Raw genomic sequence first — 19,095 nt, forward strand, 5'->3', positions numbered from 1 at the left:
CCGCCTTTAATCGAGCAAATCAACCTCTTTCTAAGCCTAGCACTTATCCTATCAGTCTCTTTTGCCAAACCGCTAAGTTACAGAGATGTAAACACACCAGCACCAGTTGTCAAGCGATGTTGGGAGAGGGGAAGGCAAACACTGTGTGTATGTATGTGTATTTGTATCTGAAAGAAGTGTTAAAGAAAAAGAGAAGGAAAGGAAGAAGGAGAGAAAGAAGAAAAAATTTGTTGATATCTTTCCAGCTGGTCTGTCTTTCAATAATAAGTGATTCTTGACTTTTAGCAATGGCAAACCCAGCTGGTCATTTTATCCCTTGGAGTGACCAGCTGGGTTTGCCATTGCTGAAAGCCAAGAATTACTTACTATTGAAAGACTGACCAGCTGCAAAGATATCAACAAATTTTTTCTTCTTTCTCTCCTTCCTCTTCCTTTCCTTTAACACTACCTTCAGATACAAACACACACACACGCTCTCTCTCACTTTCTCCCCATTCCTCACCTCTTGTACTATCTTATATCTCTCCCCACCCCTACACACTCAATAATACTATAAAAAGTGTCAAAATTCCTGCAAAAGTTCTATTTGAAAACTCCACTAGGGTGGATGAAAGTGCTAGTATGATATATGATTTATAAAAACATGTAACATACAAATAAATATCTGTAAATATAAAATCATCCAGATTTCTGAGTACCTCATTTCCTTAATGTATATATATGTGTAAGTGTGTGGTGTGTATATATATATATATTATATATATATATATATATATATATATATATATATATATATATATACATATGTATGTATATATCTATATGTGTGTGTGTGTGTGTATATATATGTATATCCCACACAGTGGAAATGAATACAGAACCATATGGTTGGGAAGCAAGCTTCTTACAACCCAGCCATACCTGCATCTATAATTTAGATTATTTAAAACAAAGTTTATATCATAGATCCAGGGACAGTCTCCGGTGAGTTGATATTGAATAGGTTTAACGATAAAGACATCTTCAAGATATGGGCCTGTTTCTGATTAAAGAAAGTGATTGTATGTTGTCAACTTAATGTGACAGTCCCATGAAAGGGAAGAATGCTACTGTTATTTAGCCCTAAGAAGCACCATTTCCTGTTGGAATTGACACGTGTCCTGTGTCTTTATGTTTTCAAAGCAAAGCACCTCCACCCAGCAAAGCCAGCACTCAGAGACTTGTTTCAGAGTCATTACTCATCTAGTCTCTGGATGCTGGCTCCTCTGGGTTGAGGTGATTATCTTCACTTTGAAAACGTAAGGACACGGGAAATGTGTCAAGTCCAACAGGAAACAGTGTTTCCTAGGGCTAAATAACAGTAGCATTCTTCCCTTTCATGGGACTGTCACATTAAGTTGACAACATACAATCACTTTATCATGCTCTACTGCACAAATCTCTCTGAGTGATTTAAAAATGTATTATTTCTATTTTCAGAGAGAGGAAAGGTCAGATAAAACAACTAATAAAAACAACCAAAGACTCTGGCTTTTTGTACAGAAGTTAGTAGAGCACTGCAGTTGTGTAGGTTGTGGATAATGGAGATAGCAAGGATTATCTTAAATGTCTCTTAGCAATTCAGATTGTGGAGGATGAACTAAATTAAAGTGATGTGAATAAGTATAAAACATACAAGGATAGAATACATCTGAAATTAATCCTGGATTGAACAGATCAAAGTAATTGGGAGATAATGATCATTATTATTTTAATGTCCAATATTTCCATGTTTTCATAGGTCAGCTGGAATTTATTGAGACCGATTTTCTATAGTCAGATGCTTTTCCTGTTGCCAACTGTCACAAGCAAGGTAAATATTTCCCCATGGCCAGACTTGTGCAGATTACTGGAAATAATTATGATGATAATGAATGACACTGCTTATATGTCAGTGACACTCATTTACAACAAATCATACAATGTCAAGACAAAGAGTCACAAACATACAATCTCACACACCCACATGTGTGCGCGGAAAGTGCACGCACATGCATGTAATGAGCTTCTTTCAGTTTCCATTAACCTAATCCATTTGCAAGGCTTTGGTTGGTCTTGGGCTATAATAGAAGAGATTTGTCCAAAATGCTATATAATGGGACTGAACCAAAAACCATATGGTTGGGAAGCAATCTTAATCACACAGCATTGTCTGCCTGTGCCTCTGACTCTTAATGTACAATTTCAGAAACTGATCACATATAAATGTGGCATTTGTTAACTATAGTCACACATCTGTTCAAAACAGGAGAAAGAGAATTGTTGGCCAAAATGTTTTAGAATGTACAGCAAAACTGAGGTCAACCATCAGCAGCTTTTAAAAACCATAAATACCATTATAAATATTTATAATTAGATGTGTGTGTGTGTGTTTGTATAATAGTATGGATGGAATGATATATAAATATATTTTGGACATTTGCATATTGTTTGTTAGAGCTTTCTTCTCAGCATGCAATTAAAAAAACAGTGACAGCAACGACTGTCAGCTCATCAGAACGAGAGAAGTATAACAAATGAGCTGCTGGAGCTCATTTATTCTACTTACCTAATTTCAAATTCAACAAGTTTCCCAGTTTCAATGTTTATTGTCCAACTGAAACAATAGTGTGTGTGTATGCGTGTGTGTGTGCACACACATGCGCAAAATATGGGAGAAAGAAAATGGAATTCATGAGACTATTATTCATTACAAGCATTTTGACCCTTCATGTATCCAGTTTCTCCTGTAGATGAGTAGCAAACTACAACTACCAAAATGTATTCTGACCAAAATAAGCAAAATAGAGGTTAAAGAACGAAGTACCTTTTGACAAGTCACTGGAGGAGACACATCTGCATGTATGATGCACCACAACTGCTTGTACAGTATCTCAACTGCAGGGCACAGGTGAACGATGGGTTGGAATGATCATAGCGAATTACAGTAATGAATTCCATTTTCTTTCTCTCATATTTTATAAACTTTACAGACATGAAGGAATCCCTGAAGTATATCCAGTGGCATTTACATCCATACTGTTGTTGACATCAGGTAACTGAATACAGTGAATGGGCTTTAAATGGCATACAATGTGAATACCCAAATGTTATATATATATATATAAATATATATAAATATATATATATCTGTATGTATGTATGTGTGTGTGTGTATATGATAGAGAACAATGACTAGAATATTATTTAGAAACTTACTTTTTTCTTTGTTTTTGTTTGTGTGACATCGATAATACCATCTTCCCGGTCTCCTCTGTACAAAGTAATCCGAACATATGGATCACTGAAAGAAACAAAAGTAACTTTTTAGCTTGTCTGTGAGTATATATGTATATAGATATATTTATATTACAAATGGATCAAATGACATTAATACTAGCATATGAAATAAAACATTGCAATAAATTAAACAAAGCAGATAACTGGCAGAATAAGCGTATTGGACAAAATACTCAGTGGCATTTCTTGTAGCTCCTTTCAGTCTGAGTTCCAGTCATGCCATGATGATGATATATATATGGAGCCTTATCAACAACTCATGCTTTAATATCCATCAAATGTCATGACAAACAAATACAATTTCAATACTACAACTAAGTGGATAAATAGTAGATATAATTTGACATTACTCAAATCAATAATTACAGCTCTAGGTTTCTGTCAAAGCTGCTACTCATCATAAATACTTGCAGACATTGCAAATTCAAACTGCTCAAAAAAGACAGGTTTATCTCTCATATATATATATATATATAACATATCGATCCAATAAAGATAATGAGGGTAGATGCTTGAGGTAATACTAACAAATTCAGTTGGTTCTGTAAGCTTTGCATATGAACTACAAGAATAGAAATCCATTATAATGTGTGGAGATGTAATTATAAGAAATAGCACTGATCTCATTTATTTTTGTTGTTTCTCAACTGGTTACATAGGTTACTAGAAAGAGAAAGGATGGGTGGGAGGGAGAGGAGGGGTATGGTTCAATGATTCTACCTGTGTATATTGTTAACCAAAGGCACTGGCATGGCTGTGTGGTTAAGAGGCTTGCTTTGCAACTAAATGCTTTTTTTTTTTGGTTTAGTCACACTGTACAACACCTTGGGCAAATATCTTCTACTATAGCTCTGGGCAAACTGGTGATTTGTGAATGACTTTAGTAAACAAATTGTGTGGAAGCTCATTGTGCACGGGTGTGCATGTGTGTGTGTGGTCTTTGTATCTGTGTTTGTCACACCTCCTCATCATTTGACAACCAATGTTGGTTTGTTTACATCCACATGGCAGCTCAGCCAAAATGACTAACAGAATAAACACCAAACTTTAAAAAAAAACACTAAGTACTGGGAGTGATTTATTTGACTAAAATCCTTCAAGGTGGTGCCCCAGCATGGCCATAGTCCAATGAATGAAAAAGTAAAAGATAAAAGAAAGAACAAATAGAAAAGAAATCCCCCTACGATAAGGTGAAGTAATTGAGTAGTTTGTTGGTTAAATGCCCACCACCACTCCCATACATACAATGATTGTAAATTCTGAACAACAGATTAAATAATAAACTGTCAAACATTTTACCAATCTGGAAAGAGAAAAATATTTAATTAAAAGTGAATAATTACCACTTTTGGAATTCTTTGACCAACACTTTCAATTTTTCTTTTTTGTATCTTTAATTACTATAAGTATAGAGTGGTCATGAAATATAAGTTCACCATTAATTAGATTCATGGCCAATTAGTGGGAGTATTAATTGCAATCTAGTAAGATGTTGTAAATATATGTTTCTAGACATAACAGTTGTAACTCCATGCTAATACTTTGTTGGGGTGGAGGTTACTGAATTGTTTTTTTACAGCCAGTAAAAGTAGCACTTAAGGTATTGAGAGGTGGTGCATGAAATAATAATGGTGATGCTTACACTTTCCCAAGAATCACTTGCAAGTACAACTTGGTAGCTTGTACCATATTTTTGCTAATTTTTTAAGGTAACTATGAAGTTATGACATTCTGTTGGAGCCTCCCAGCCTTGACCGAGCGGAATATTGAGGATGTGACCGCTGGAAAAAGGGAGAGGGAAGAGGTACACCAATAGCCAGCTGGTACTTATTTTCAGCTGAGTAAAATGGAACAATATGAAGTTCCTTGCTGAAAGGCATAACACATTACCCAGACCAAGAATTGAACCTACAACCTTATGATCATGACATCAACACTAACCACTTAGCCACAAGCCTTCACTAATATGTATAACAGTGTAATATATACATAAAGTGAAAACACACAGCTACACCAAATTATCAAGAAGAAGCACTCAGAGACAATTTAATAATGAATATAATTAATATTGCACAAGTCCAACTCTAGATATGAGCACACAGACATAGAATCAAATTTGTTGACTTTCACATGAAACTGATGCAAAAGAATAAATAAATGTAGGAATGGTTATATATTTTAGGACCTCAGCCAAGAACACACTCCAACAAATTTTTGGTAGTTTTGCCCTTCAATACTGGGATACATTTATTGCTTCATGCTTAAATTAAGAAACCTCATCAAGGCAAACGACTCTCATTACTTTGCTTGTTATATTTGTAAGGTAGTGTATCTTTGCTTGTTATACATATAAGGTAGTAAATTTATAGCATACTTAACATGTGCATTGTTTAAAAGCTAAAAGCTGCAATTCTGTTTGGGAAAAAAATCTAATCTTTTTATAGACGTATTGTGCTGGGAATTTCTCTCATATAAAAATTGCAGCTTCTGGCTTTTCAGTGATACACATGTTAAGTTTGTTATATAAAATAAAGACTTTAATCAAGAGCTGTTTGTATTGCATAATTCAAATGCAAGGTAATAATACTTAATGTGATATTTCCAAAAATCTGTATTGTAAGTTATCACACAGAAACAATCATCGTTTTAACATCCATTCTTTTCCATGCTTGCATGAGTTAGATGGAATTTTTTGAGGCAGATTTTCTAAGACCAGATGCCCTTCCTATTGCCAACCCTCACTTATTTCCAAGTAAGATAATATTTCCCCATGACCAAAGATGTTTTAATGGAAGATTGGAAATGAATGACATCATTAGCATAACAATGACACTCATTTACAGCTATTATGCAATGTCAAGGTAAAGAGACAATAACATACACACACATATATGATAGGTTCCTTCAGTTTCTGTCTACCAAATCCACTCACAAGACTTCAGTCAACCTGGGGCAATAGTAGAAGACACTTGTCCAAGGTGCCATACAGTGGGACTGAACACAAAACCATGTGGTTGGGAGGTAAACTTATCATACAACCATACCTGTAACTATCTCTATAATATTTTCTCCATAAACCAATGTGGTTTGAAAGTGTCCAACTCAGGTGATTTGATAATCACCAACATTCTGCTAGTTGAATCTAAATACAATCCTGCATAGAAAACAAGAACCTAAATAAATAATGAAGAGCATTTCTGCTACTTTGTAATAAAACACGTTTCCATTAACAGACAATTGTAATATTGGTTTTAAGTTCATTGAGCCTAAAAGATATGAAAGAGAATTGTAGAAAACTCTCTCTAAAGCACTCCACTGATTAATACAATTAGATACTTAACTAATGCCTTGTAAAACTATCAACTGCCAAACCTCTACCGTTTCACAACTTACTGTCACTAACATTGCTGAGTAAAGTATGGTTAAGCCATTGAGTGCAATCATTCATGCAGTTGATCTGCAAGTAAAAGTAATGCTCCTGACCCTGCCCCTACACCAAAAGGAAAACTAAGATGAGAGGATAAGAGAGTAAATATGGATGTAACCAGTTTAAACAAGTTATTTTCTCGTCGTGTTCTCTAACACAGATTTCTGCAAGCATCTGCAGAGCAAACATCACTGAATGCTTCCCGTTAACATCCATTTTTACTGGAGAAGGCTGCAGTCAACGAGATGGAAAGTTTTCAACAACAGCTGGGTCAGAATATATCTAATATTGATTGAACTTCCCATGAGCTGTTTAAAAGTAAAAAGTATTGACAATAGATACACTAGTTGCAGCAGTAAAAGCAATAGCAACAACAGTAATATTAGCTTTGGAAACAACATATAAATATTAATGATTGTAAAAGAGAGGCTGGCGGCAGCAGCAGCAGTGGTAGGAATTAGAGCAATAATGGGTGGCAGCAATGTCTGATAGGAATCTTGTCACAACTCAATTTATAATTTTTACAAATCAAGATTCCTTAATGAATTGGAACAATAGAATAAAATAGAATCTGCTAATGTTTGTTTTGTATTACCTCCACCATGGTTATTATTATGCATTGAAATTTAATGTTTAAAAATTGATGTTTTAACAATAAAAACATATTCTAAAGAAAGTGAAATTCAAATATGAGACTCGCTTTTGTTCTTGCTGAGTCTGGAGGAAGTGGTAGCGGCCATGACCTTTAAAGACCCTTCAAAACCGATGAGATTGATGGTATTGATGTTAAGCTGTAACAGGTCAACACCTGCAGGAAAGATACCAGCAGAGAGACTTCAGTAAACAGATGTTCTGGGGGGAGAAGGAATGGACATAATGGTTAGTGTGAGGCTGGAGAGGGAAGTAGTGGAAAGACAAGTGGGTTAGTTATGCAAGAGTGATGGAAGTCTGAGACCAGTCAGCTCAGAAGAGAGACTATCAGTTGCAATAGAAAAGACAGAAAGGAAACAGTAAACTTGTGAACCCTAAAATAAAGCATATCTGTTTGTTAAGGATGGAATGCCTATGAGTTGAGTGGCCTGTCTGTGGATAAAGTTCAGGGTGTGTATGTGTGTGTGTGTGTGTGTGTGTGTATCATCAACACTGTCCCAGATGTAGAAGCAGCACTCCATTCTGGGCCTCATTCAAGCTTTGTGGAATATCAGCAGTTCTCGAGGGGACTGAAATACTTCTGGCACTGATGAGAAGGGCCAATCTTTAGCATGTGGTCCTTGCTATGTTAAGGATGTACTTTCACTAGGAGGGATCCTCTTGAGCAACTATGAAGGCTGTAAGTGAGAACTGCTTGTGATTTGGTGTGGAGGAATGTTTTCTTGAAACGACAAGTGCCTGATGTTTTTGCAGTTAAAGACAGGTTGGTTTGTCTCCACTGAAGGATGTCAACTTCATGCAGGCAGACACACACACACACACACACACATGATCTTGTTGAACCAAAGCATGCCAACATGGAAAGTAAATGTTAAATTATGACATCAATTTATTGTCCACTTTTCCATGCTTGCATGGGTCAGATGGAATTTGTTCAAGCAGATTTTCTATGGATATATATCCTTCCAGTTTCCATCCCTTACCTGTTTCCAAGCAAGGTAGTATTTTCCCATGGCCAAACATGTATTTCATGGAAGACTGGAAATGAATGCCATCAAGACTTGGGGGTGTGCAAGCATGCATGCGCACGCACACACACACAGGGTTCTTTTACATGGCTTTGATTAAATGCTAAAGGTGCTCATTTGTAGATCCCAGATGTTAAGAAAATTAAGGTAGTTGATCAACAAATATAAAACTTCTAAGAGTCAGTTCAATGAAAAGGCAGGAGGGACATGTAAGTAGTCTTGGCTGGACCACAGCAATGGCAAAAGTCCTTACAGGTGATCTATTTTCCATACGCATTGTTTCCAGGTTCCAATGTTTGCATGGGTCAGACGAAATTTGTTGTTTCAAAGCAAGATGGTCTTTTCCATATGATCAAATATGTTTTTCATGGAAAACTGGCAATGAACAATGTTGCTTGTATAACAGTGATGCTCATTTACAACCACTGTATACATGGACATGGATTTAAACATAGTAATTAGGTGACTTATGCTTGCAGATGTTGGAACTGTGTCAGTGAGACATATCTATGAGAGAGCTAAGTAAAGGACAATTTGGAAGAAAATCATCCCTTTATCCCAAACCTGAGAGTCCCCATAACAATAATGAATTTATGAAGAAAAACAACTCACAAGGGAAATTGTGCCACATGCAAAGTAGATAAATACTAAAAAGAAGAAAAACTGTAACTCTTGGAGATTATCACTTATATTCCATTATCAATTATCATAAAAGAAAGATTGGTTATTTAAGGAAGAAAGCTTTCAGTGAACTACAGCACATTATGGTGGTGGTGGTGCAAGAAGTTATGTCACTAACTGAATATTCCTTGTTATAAACAAGAGGAACGGCTGACTGTTTTTGTTAAACTAAAACTGCATCTAACAGAATACTGCTTAGCAGAATCAGTTGATAGGTGTCCAGTAAACAGATGTAGAGGAATAGCTTAGTGAATTATCTTCAGTTCAGAGATAAAAATAGACAAGCTTAGGGTTTCTAGGTTTTCTAAAAATGTGAAGTGAGAACTCATTTCTAAAAGATCAGTGGATTTTTCATAAATAAATTTGTAGCAATACCTGATCATGGCCAGGGTTAGAGAAAGTATCAGAGAAATTCATATATGCCACATCTTAACTTACGCAAGTCCCTGACCTTGTTAGTGTTTATAGTACGTATCAAAAAAAGTTACATAACCTACCTAACCTCCTTGAGAAAAAAAATAAACCACAGTACAAAATTAGTAACTTAGGAAGAAAATTATGGCCAAGAACTTACTACATACATACATTCAGTTTTATAATATTAAGATATAGTGTAAATACAGGGTGCAGTGAATATATTGTCCTCTAAATCACACAAAAATGAAAATAACACAGACATCTCATTTTAACAGATATATTTACCAAAATTACATAAAAATATCTTGAAATACTAAAGAGTAAACCTATTCAATAAAATTGCCATTGGATTCAACCACAGCCTCCAGACGACTTCGGAATCTCCTGCAACTCTGTTGGACGGTCTCCTTGTTTAAGTTGGTGACTGCTGACAATCCTTGCCTTCAGTTCATCTTTGATGTTACAAGGAGTTTTGTTGGTCTCTCACTCAACTGCATCCCACACATAATAATCAAGGGAGTTGCAGTCTGGGGAGTTAGGTAACCAGATGTTAAGGGTGATGTGGCTGTAGAAACTGTCTCACAACCACAACTGGGTTCTCTTACTTAGTGGCATGGTGCAGAGTCCTATTGCCAGACATAGGGTCTTTCAGCAGCCACCCTCTTGACCCAGGGCAGCACTACCTCCTCCAGGCACTTGATGTTGGTTTCTGTGTTGAGTCTGAGGCCATGTGGGAAGGTGAATGAAGGTATAACATTGCCATCACTAATGATCACTACAAACACCATGATGCTGAGTGACTGTTTGACTTTTATCACTCTCAGTACATGTCCTCAGATTGACACCCAAACACTCTGAAATGTTCATATTCGAGCTTCTGGCACAAATGCCAAGCAGTACGACATGTTTCCAAATGTCTGGCAGAGTGAATTGCGTCATGGTGCTGTTTTTCTCACAGACAGTGCCCAACAGACTCTACTATACTGTGTAGTTAACAAAATCAAAAACAAACACTACACATGCATGAAACAAAAAATATAAAATGGTGACAATTTACCCATTGCACCCAGTCTATTTTTTAAGTGAAAAATCCTGACATTACTGAATGATTTTGTTCTAGACAAAAGCAGAGGAGTTTAAAAATGCCTATAAAGCCAATTGTATACCAAGAACTTAGCAGTCATCGCTGAATCATTGCTTCACAGCTGCAGGATTTCTGGTTCAGCCTGGTTTTCCATGCAAGCATGGATTAGACAAATATATTAAGGCATTTTTGTTTACAGCCAGATGCCCTACTAGTTGTTACCCTTTACCTGCCTTTTAATTAATAGGTCCCTTACTTCACAGATCCTTAAAGTAGACAGTCAGCAGAAGATTTGTTGACAGGAAAATAACATATGCTGTTGAACCATCCAATCCATACCAACATGGAAGAAAGACATTAAATGTTGATGATATAGTAATAAAGATGTAACATCACTTGCAAAATCTGATCATAGTACAGCTATAGGGTTTATAGCAGATGCAAACCACAGCACCAAAGTGACAGCACAACTTTGACCATCCTAATTAGGAGACTTAAACTACATGTACTATAAATGACTTCCATGTTGAGAACAATAGATGAGCATCCAATTGTTAAATCAACTGAATTACCTACTAAATGAATTAGCATGTAAGTGGATGAGTATTCCACTGGCATGATTCTCTAGCAGATGATACATAATACAAAAGTTAGACTTTTAATTGCCAGTAAAGTCCATATTGTGGACTTCTATACAATATCCAGCCTCCCAATTTCATTCAGAAGGCTTGGTTGACCACGGCTATGGTAAAAGATACTTGCCTAAGATTCTAATCAATGTGAATGAACCCAAGATTTCATGATTATGAATGAAGTGAACTTCTTACCCCCCCACACACACACACACACAATCACATTAGGGTTGGTTTCTACAATTTGTCTTTGAAGCTTAGGGTGAAAATTAGTCATGCATGAAGTAGCAAGAATGTCCCAATTATAAATTTTCAAAAGGAACAGGAGGAAAAGAAATGGAATGCCTGTCATTACAGAAAAAAATATGAGGCTGCTGAAAATAAAATCAATGATGGATACCAATTCAAAAATCCACTTGTTAAATCTGATTATGTGGTTTTAAAGGATGTACTAAACAGAACATAGTAGGTGGGGTGAGGAAGAAGTGGTAGAAATAAAGCATGGTTATTTTAGCTTAATATTTTATTTATTATATTTGTTGAGGTTTTTTTTTGGTATTTTTTCCATTAGCTTTCTTTCCAGAATGTGCAAACATTAATAATTAAGTGTCAGTTGGCACAAAATTAGATTTTGTGCAGCACATCGGGAAACACACACAAATATAAAATGTTAAATATAATTTGTTCATAAAAATGTATACTAAGAGAAACACAAGAAATTAATGCGTGTGTATGTCAGAGAGAGAGAGAGAGAGAGAGAAGAGAAAAGAGAGAATGAGGAAGAGAGAGACAGAGAAACAGTGAATTAGTAAATAAGAGAAGAAGAGAGAGTAGTAGTGAGGGGGTAAGAAGAAGAAAATGCTTTCAAATTTTTATATATTGAAAGCTAATAAACAATTTAGCTTATTCAACTTCAACAATCACAAACCACCAACTTCTAGAGCTAGTGCAATAATAACTAATGCTACCATTGCAACAACTACTAAATCACTATTATTTCTAGGTCAAGTACTTGAATCTTATGTCCTATATGTGATATACACACACACACCGAAGCGCAGTGGAATTTCTGCAGTCTTAGTTGTTGCTGCAATCAACTTTTGCTTGTTCCTCTAGGGAAAGACTAAGATAGGCATGAAGCATTTACTGGGGTTAGTTCAATATCAAACTAGGTCCATTCATTTCAAATTTGTGGCCTCATGCCAGTTTTATATATATATATATACACGCACACACATTTCATTCAATGTGGTTTATACTATTCTTGAAGTTGGACTTTTATATATAAACACATTTATATACTTCCACAAAAAAAAAAAAAGATAAGTTATTTGCCAGCTGTTATAATGGAATGCTATTATTAGACTGTGGCACAGGCATGACTGTATCGTATAGAAATTTGCTTCCCAGTCACATCAGTTTGAACCTAGTCCCACTGCATGGGACCTTGGACAAGTGTCTTCTATAGCCCAGGACTAACTAAAATCTTGGGAATGGATCTGGTAAACAGAAACAGAAAAAAAGACCATCGTGTGTGTACCTGTGTCTCCTTGTCTTGACAACAAGTGACAGTTGTAAATAAGTGTCACTGTCAAACAAGTGGTGTCATTATAAAATTAAGATCGTTATCAACCTAACACTTTAGCATTTAAACCAACCATATACAGCCCAAATATTCTACCTGTTTTATGTTCAAATCAACAGGATCCAGCCTCTTACACCTATCCTACAATGTCATTCTAAAAATATGCAATCACATCATTAAAATTTTGAAGCTATGGGATAATGCATGAATAATTCAAAACAATGTAAATAGATAAACATCACATTTAACAGAATAATCTGAAATACTAAAAAATTAAACAAGTTCAATACTATGGCAAAGATAGGAGGATTATGTGGATGTAAACTGTTTTATCTTTTCATTAATACCCTCTCAACTCTTGCTCTTCATTTATCATATTCACACTCACCCATTCCCCATACACTCTTGCAACCTCTACTCATCCATACATCTTGTTCTTCTATTTCTAATCATCTTGTACCTTGAGGATCCACCTACTATTTTTATCACTTCCCAGCTGCATTCCGCTCACGCTTACCCTCTCTTCTACAGTTTGAATAGTTATATACCTCCTCTATAGTGAGAAAGCTGCTCGGTTTTGGCTCCTCCTCTCAATCTCTCACCTCCTAGCATAAAGCTACCTCTTGGGGGGGGGGGGGCTCAGTCTTGCCAGCTGCATGACAATTTACTCTAGTGCTGGTAGCATGAAAAAGAAAATCACTCAGTACACACTGTAAAGTGGTTGGCATTAGGCAGGACAGGCATCATACTACAGAAACCATGCTAAAGAAAACAGGAGAGTATGTGGCATTTCCAGAATGAGTCATATCCTGTCAAACTGTCCAACCCATGCCACCATGGAACATGGATATGAAATGATAATGAGGATGATAATTAATGATAAAGAGGGAGAAGAGGGCAACAGAATTTATAAATATTTGGAGGGAGAGAGGCTGATCTTTCTTTGTGAAAATCACTAGAATACATCACTCTCCTATAGCACTTTGATTTCTTTCAACACACAGGACACTTACAAAAACAAAATGAAGTAAGAAAAAAAGTGTAATTCAGTAAGTTGCAGTAAACAAAGAAGGTCCTAGGTAAGTGATAACACAAGACTTCAGTTCAGTATAAGCATCATAGTAATAGTTTATATTAGTGGTTTACAATGATGATATCAAACACTTTCACATTAGTAGACCTTTGTATTAGCTACAACATCAAGGTATTCTATTCATTTGGTTTATATCATGAACATACTTAATACAAATATTTTGTTTTGCAAAACAGAAACCTTGTGCTGCAAACAGAAATTAGTTTCTGAATGAAGCTTAGCTTTAGAAGCCATGTAAGATAGGCAGGCAAGCAGTGTGTGTATGTGTGTGTACATATGTCCAAGCTAGAGAAAGTGTTTGAGAATGCATGTGTGCATTTATGTAACAGATACTATGCATGTATTACATGAGTGTGTATTAGCTACATGTACATGATTAACACTTTTGCTATTATATTTCTGTTGAAATCCCTTTTAATTACTTTTAAAAATAATAAAAAATTTAATAAAATACCAGCAGCTAGTGTTTGAAATATAACTGACCATGAAATTCTGCTGGAAGATTTTAATTTCTATCACTTTAATAAAACAGGAAGCTTGTATCACAGAATCAGGGGTGGTTTCTGGCAGGTTGGTATCAAAAGGGTTCATATGATGCACCATATAATACAGAACAAGACAAGCATATCAGAGAAAGAAAATACTCTAATTTCATCAGTGAAATACATCTGATATTATCCCAAATAAAACAGAAACCAAGGTGCTGATAGGGCTGCATGAAAGAGAAATTATTTACCATATGTAAAATATATGCCATGTCAATGATGGTAAGACGATAGTGCTTACTCCTTATCTATGCTAAATAGGTGCAATGTGACAACATTTAGTGATATTTCCTTTGTTTACATTGTTGCTTACACCGAAAGTAAACAATATTTCCTCTAAGCAACAAGATCACCATCTAATATCTCTATATTTTGTACAATTAGACATGTCTTGGTTGTTTATTGCAAAATTTCTACCTTACACAATGGGCATTCACTTGGACAATAGCTAACCATTTATTCTGTGTGTGTGCATGTGTGCCTGTCTGTATATTCTTGCCATACAGTGTCATTAATTTCCAATGTTCTACTGAAACATCAGGCCACGGTATATTATTACTTTACCTGGAAACATGAGAGATGGCAATGGGAAAGGGCATCCAGCTGCACAAGATCTGACTCAATAAAATCCATCCGGCCAATAAAAGTACAAGTTACAATATATATATGAATACATCACAACTATTTGACAAACAGGAACATGAAACTGAGTATCACTAGCCACTAAACCTTTTTCTATTTTCTCTCCCTGTTTATTTCTGTGTTCCTTTCTGTCGAAACGTAAAAGACTTTCTCACTTCCTGAGCATTAAACTAACGCATCTGTTTGTTGTTTACACACCTGTCTTCATTTTGTTTTTCTTGTAAATTCTCACTATATATATATATATATATATATATATATATATACATACACACACTAGTAGCACATAAAAAGCACCAACCGAACATAGCCAATGCCAGTGCCCCTGACTGGCCCCCATGCTGGAGGCACATAAAAAGCACTATCTGAACATGATCAATGCCAGGCCCGCTTGACTGGCTCCTGTGTCGGTGGCACGTAAAAAGCACCCACTACAATTTTGGAGAGGTTGGCTTTAGGAAGGGCATCCAGCTGTAGAAGCATTGCCAGATCAGATTGGAGCCTGGTGCAGCTGCTGGCTCTCCAGACCTGAATCAAACCGCCCAACCCATGCCAGCATGGAAAACAGACATTAAACAATGATGATGATGATGTAATCACTTGCCATACCACGGTTCACCTATCACGGTATATTATTTGAGCTTACATTGATTACTCCGTGGTGTTGTTTTGCATTTATAATAAAATAAATATATACAAATTATAAAAATATAAAAAAAATATACAGTACAGTATTGTTTCTACTTCACAAGTTTTCACCTATCACAGGTGGTTTTGGAACGTAACTAGCATATAGCTTTTAAGTAACTGACCCTGAATGGGAAGATCTGCAAACAGATCTCTAACTTGATCAGGAGAATTTGTTGCAATTGCTTCCTATGGAGTCATACCCTAATGATCATATTTGTTGCAAGAAATCATATTTAAAAAAAAAAAAAAAAAAAAAAAAATCGCCAAAGACAATTGCAGTAATGAAAACAAAGGAATCCAAAATTTCAGGATTGCAGGTCCAGATTCGGCCCAGAATGTTTTTAATTTACTCACAGAGTTAGCCTTTAAATTATTAAAATTGTTATCATACAAGAAAATTTGTCACAAAATGTCATGTAAAAAAAAAAAATTTTTTTTAAATCGCCAAAAGCAACCACAGTAATGAAAACTTAGGAATCAAAAATGTCAGGATTGTGGGTCTGGATTCAGCCTGGAATGTTTTTAATTTACTCACAGAGTCAGCCTGATTCCAAAATGGTATGATATGTTGGGCCCCTAGGAGTAAAGTTGAAAAAGTTATTGACACACTAACATTCACATTTGTTACATTAGATATGTTTAATATTGGGGAAACTTTATTTCAATTAACATTGTATACATGTGTGTGTGTGTGTGTGTATTAAAGAAAGCAAAAAATAAAACAAAAATTGGCCACAGGAATTGCTGTCAAAGAGACATGGTTAAACAAAGTTGTACATCATCTCCCTCTTTCTCTCTTATTATTTATTACTCCCACTGCCACTTTTAATAAAGCATCATCAACTCTCCCTAAATTTCTTTGTCTCTCTTTCTCTCCCTCTTTTTCTTTCTCTCATTCTGTCTTTACCACTGCCCTCACTGTTTCTATGCCTACTGTTACTCTTACTCCATCATGAGGAATAGTAGGAGTGTCACTGAATAGTGAGGGGGGAGGTCTAAGTGTGACACACTGACACACAAATTAGTTTTCACATTCATTATATTAGATATATATACATATATAAGCACATCCGAACGTGGGGTGTAACCAAGGCTGTGGCTATATATATACACACACACACACACACACATATCATCAACATCATCGTCGTTTAATGTCCATTTCCCGTGTTGGCATGACTTGGACAATTTGACTGAGGACTGGTGAGCTAGAAGGCTGCACCAGGCTCGATCTGATCTGGCAATGTTTCTACTGCTGGATGCCTTTCCTAATGCCAACCACTCTGAGAGTGTAGGGGGTGCTTTTACATGCCACTGACATGAGGGCCAGTCAGGCGGTTTTGGCAACGACCACATTCAAAAAGTGTTTTTTACATGCTAGCTGCATGGGAACCAGTCCAGTGGCACAGGCAATGACCATGCTTGAATGTTGTTTTACACATGCCACTGGCACGAGTGCCAATCAGGCGGTACTGTCATTGGCCATGTCAGCGATTTTGATTTGATTTTGATTTCACTTGCATGAGTACCCCTCATTCATTGGACAATAAACTTTGCTTGCGAAGACTTATTGAGGCAAGTGAAATCAAAATCGCTAACATGGCCAATGACAGTACCGCCTGATTGGCACTCGTGCCAGTGGCATGTGTAAAACAACATTCAAGCATGGTCATTGCTTGTGCCACTGGACTGGTTCCCATGCAGCTAGCATGTAAAAAACACTTTTTGAACGTGGTCGTTGCCAAAACCGCCTGACTGGCCCTCGTGTCAGTGGCATGTAAAAGCACCCCCTACACTTTCAGAGTGGTTGGCATTAGGAAAGGCATCCAGCAGTAGAAACATTGCCAGATCAGATCGAGCCTGGTGCAGCCTTCTAGCTCACCAGTCCTCAGTCAAATTGTCCAAGTCATGCCAACATGGGAAATGGACATTAAACGACGATGATGTTGATGATATGTGTGTGTGTGTATATATAGCCACAGCCTTGGGGCTGGAACATATAAATGAATATATAAGTACATATGTGTGGATGCATGTGTTGTAAAAACTCTCTAATAGCTTTCTATCTCTTGGGATACTGTTGGAAAACAACTATCCAACCTCTGCGAGCAGGGAAAAACAGATGTATGATGGTGATGTGTATTTTGTGTTATGTATTTCAGAGAAACTGAGCTTAGCCTGTCGTTACAACAAAAACGTACAACCACAATACACTTCTGTAGTAGTGATGGTAGTAGTAGTAGAAGTCTATTTTAATTTTTCTATCAACTTCACTTTGCTTCCCTCTGATGGCTAATAACAAAACTCAGTACCAGTAATATTGTAGGATTCATTTTATTTCTTCCTTTCAAATTTGTGGCTTTATGCAAACATTCAAACTCACTGCTTTTAAGTTATTAGTGACTCCAAGGCCACACATTTATTTATAGAGAGTGCTAGAGCTGATAAAATTCAATGCAGTAGATACCTGATATTATTAAGTCCATGGGAATGAAAAACAAAATTACCCTGACACAAAATGAATGTGGAAGATAAGAGTGGGTGGGACTGAATACAAGGCATTAGGTCAAATATCCTATTGTTTCTACCATATAAAATATTAATAATAATAATAATAATAATGATAATAATAATAATAATAATAGTTTCAAATTTTAGCACAAGGCCAGCAATTTTGAAGGAAGTGAGGAGTGAATTACATTGACCTCCAGTACTTCATTGGTACTTATCTTATCAGCTCTGAAAGGATGAAAGGCAAAGTTGACTCCAGTACATAAAGATCTAGCATTTTTGTTCAATGTGCTAACAATTCTCTCAGCTTGTCACGTTAATAATAATAATAATCCTTTCTGCTATAAGCACAAGGCCTGAAATTTTGGGGGAAGGAGGTTAGTCGATTACATCAACTACAGTGCATAACTGGTACTCATTTCATCAACCCCAAAGATGAAAGGCAAAGTCGACCTTGGCAGAATTTGAACTCAGAACGCAAACAAAATTCCATTGAACATTTTGCTGGGCGTGCTAACGATTCTACCAGTTTGCCATCTTAACAAATGCTTAATTAATCAATTAATTTCTATCACTGGGACAAAAGCACATGTCAATCTCACTGCATTGCACCTTAGACAAGTGACAAACTGTAGCCTCAAGCCTTATGAGTGGATTTAACAGACAGAAACTGAAAAAGAAGCCTTTTGCATATGCATCTGTGTGTGTGCATTATGTTTAAGTCTTCACTCACTTATTTGAAAGACACAAAATTCACTCAGTTTACTCGATATTTCTCCTGTCAAATTCTC

General features: G+C 36.2%; 1 protein-coding gene across 12 annotated transcripts in view; it reads right to left on the minus strand.

Moving 5' to 3' along the window:
• Positions 1-19,095, minus strand: part of LOC115222300 (E3 ubiquitin-protein ligase NEDD4) — a 349,242-nt gene that overhangs the window by 89,218 nt on the left and 240,929 nt on the right. For all 12 annotated transcript variants that reach the window (XM_036499996.1, XM_029792502.2, XM_029792488.2 and 9 more), the window contains one exon: positions 3,238-3,322. In XM_036499996.1, the coding sequence (XP_036355889.1) occupies positions 3,238-3,322 (85 nt within the window). The remainder of the gene's footprint in view (positions 1-3,237; positions 3,323-19,095) is intronic.

Source organism: Octopus sinensis, linkage group LG2 (genome assembly GCF_006345805.1).
Source record: "Octopus sinensis linkage group LG2, ASM634580v1, whole genome shotgun sequence".
NCBI classification, from domain to species: Eukaryota; Metazoa; Mollusca; class Cephalopoda; order Octopoda; family Octopodidae; genus Octopus; species Octopus sinensis.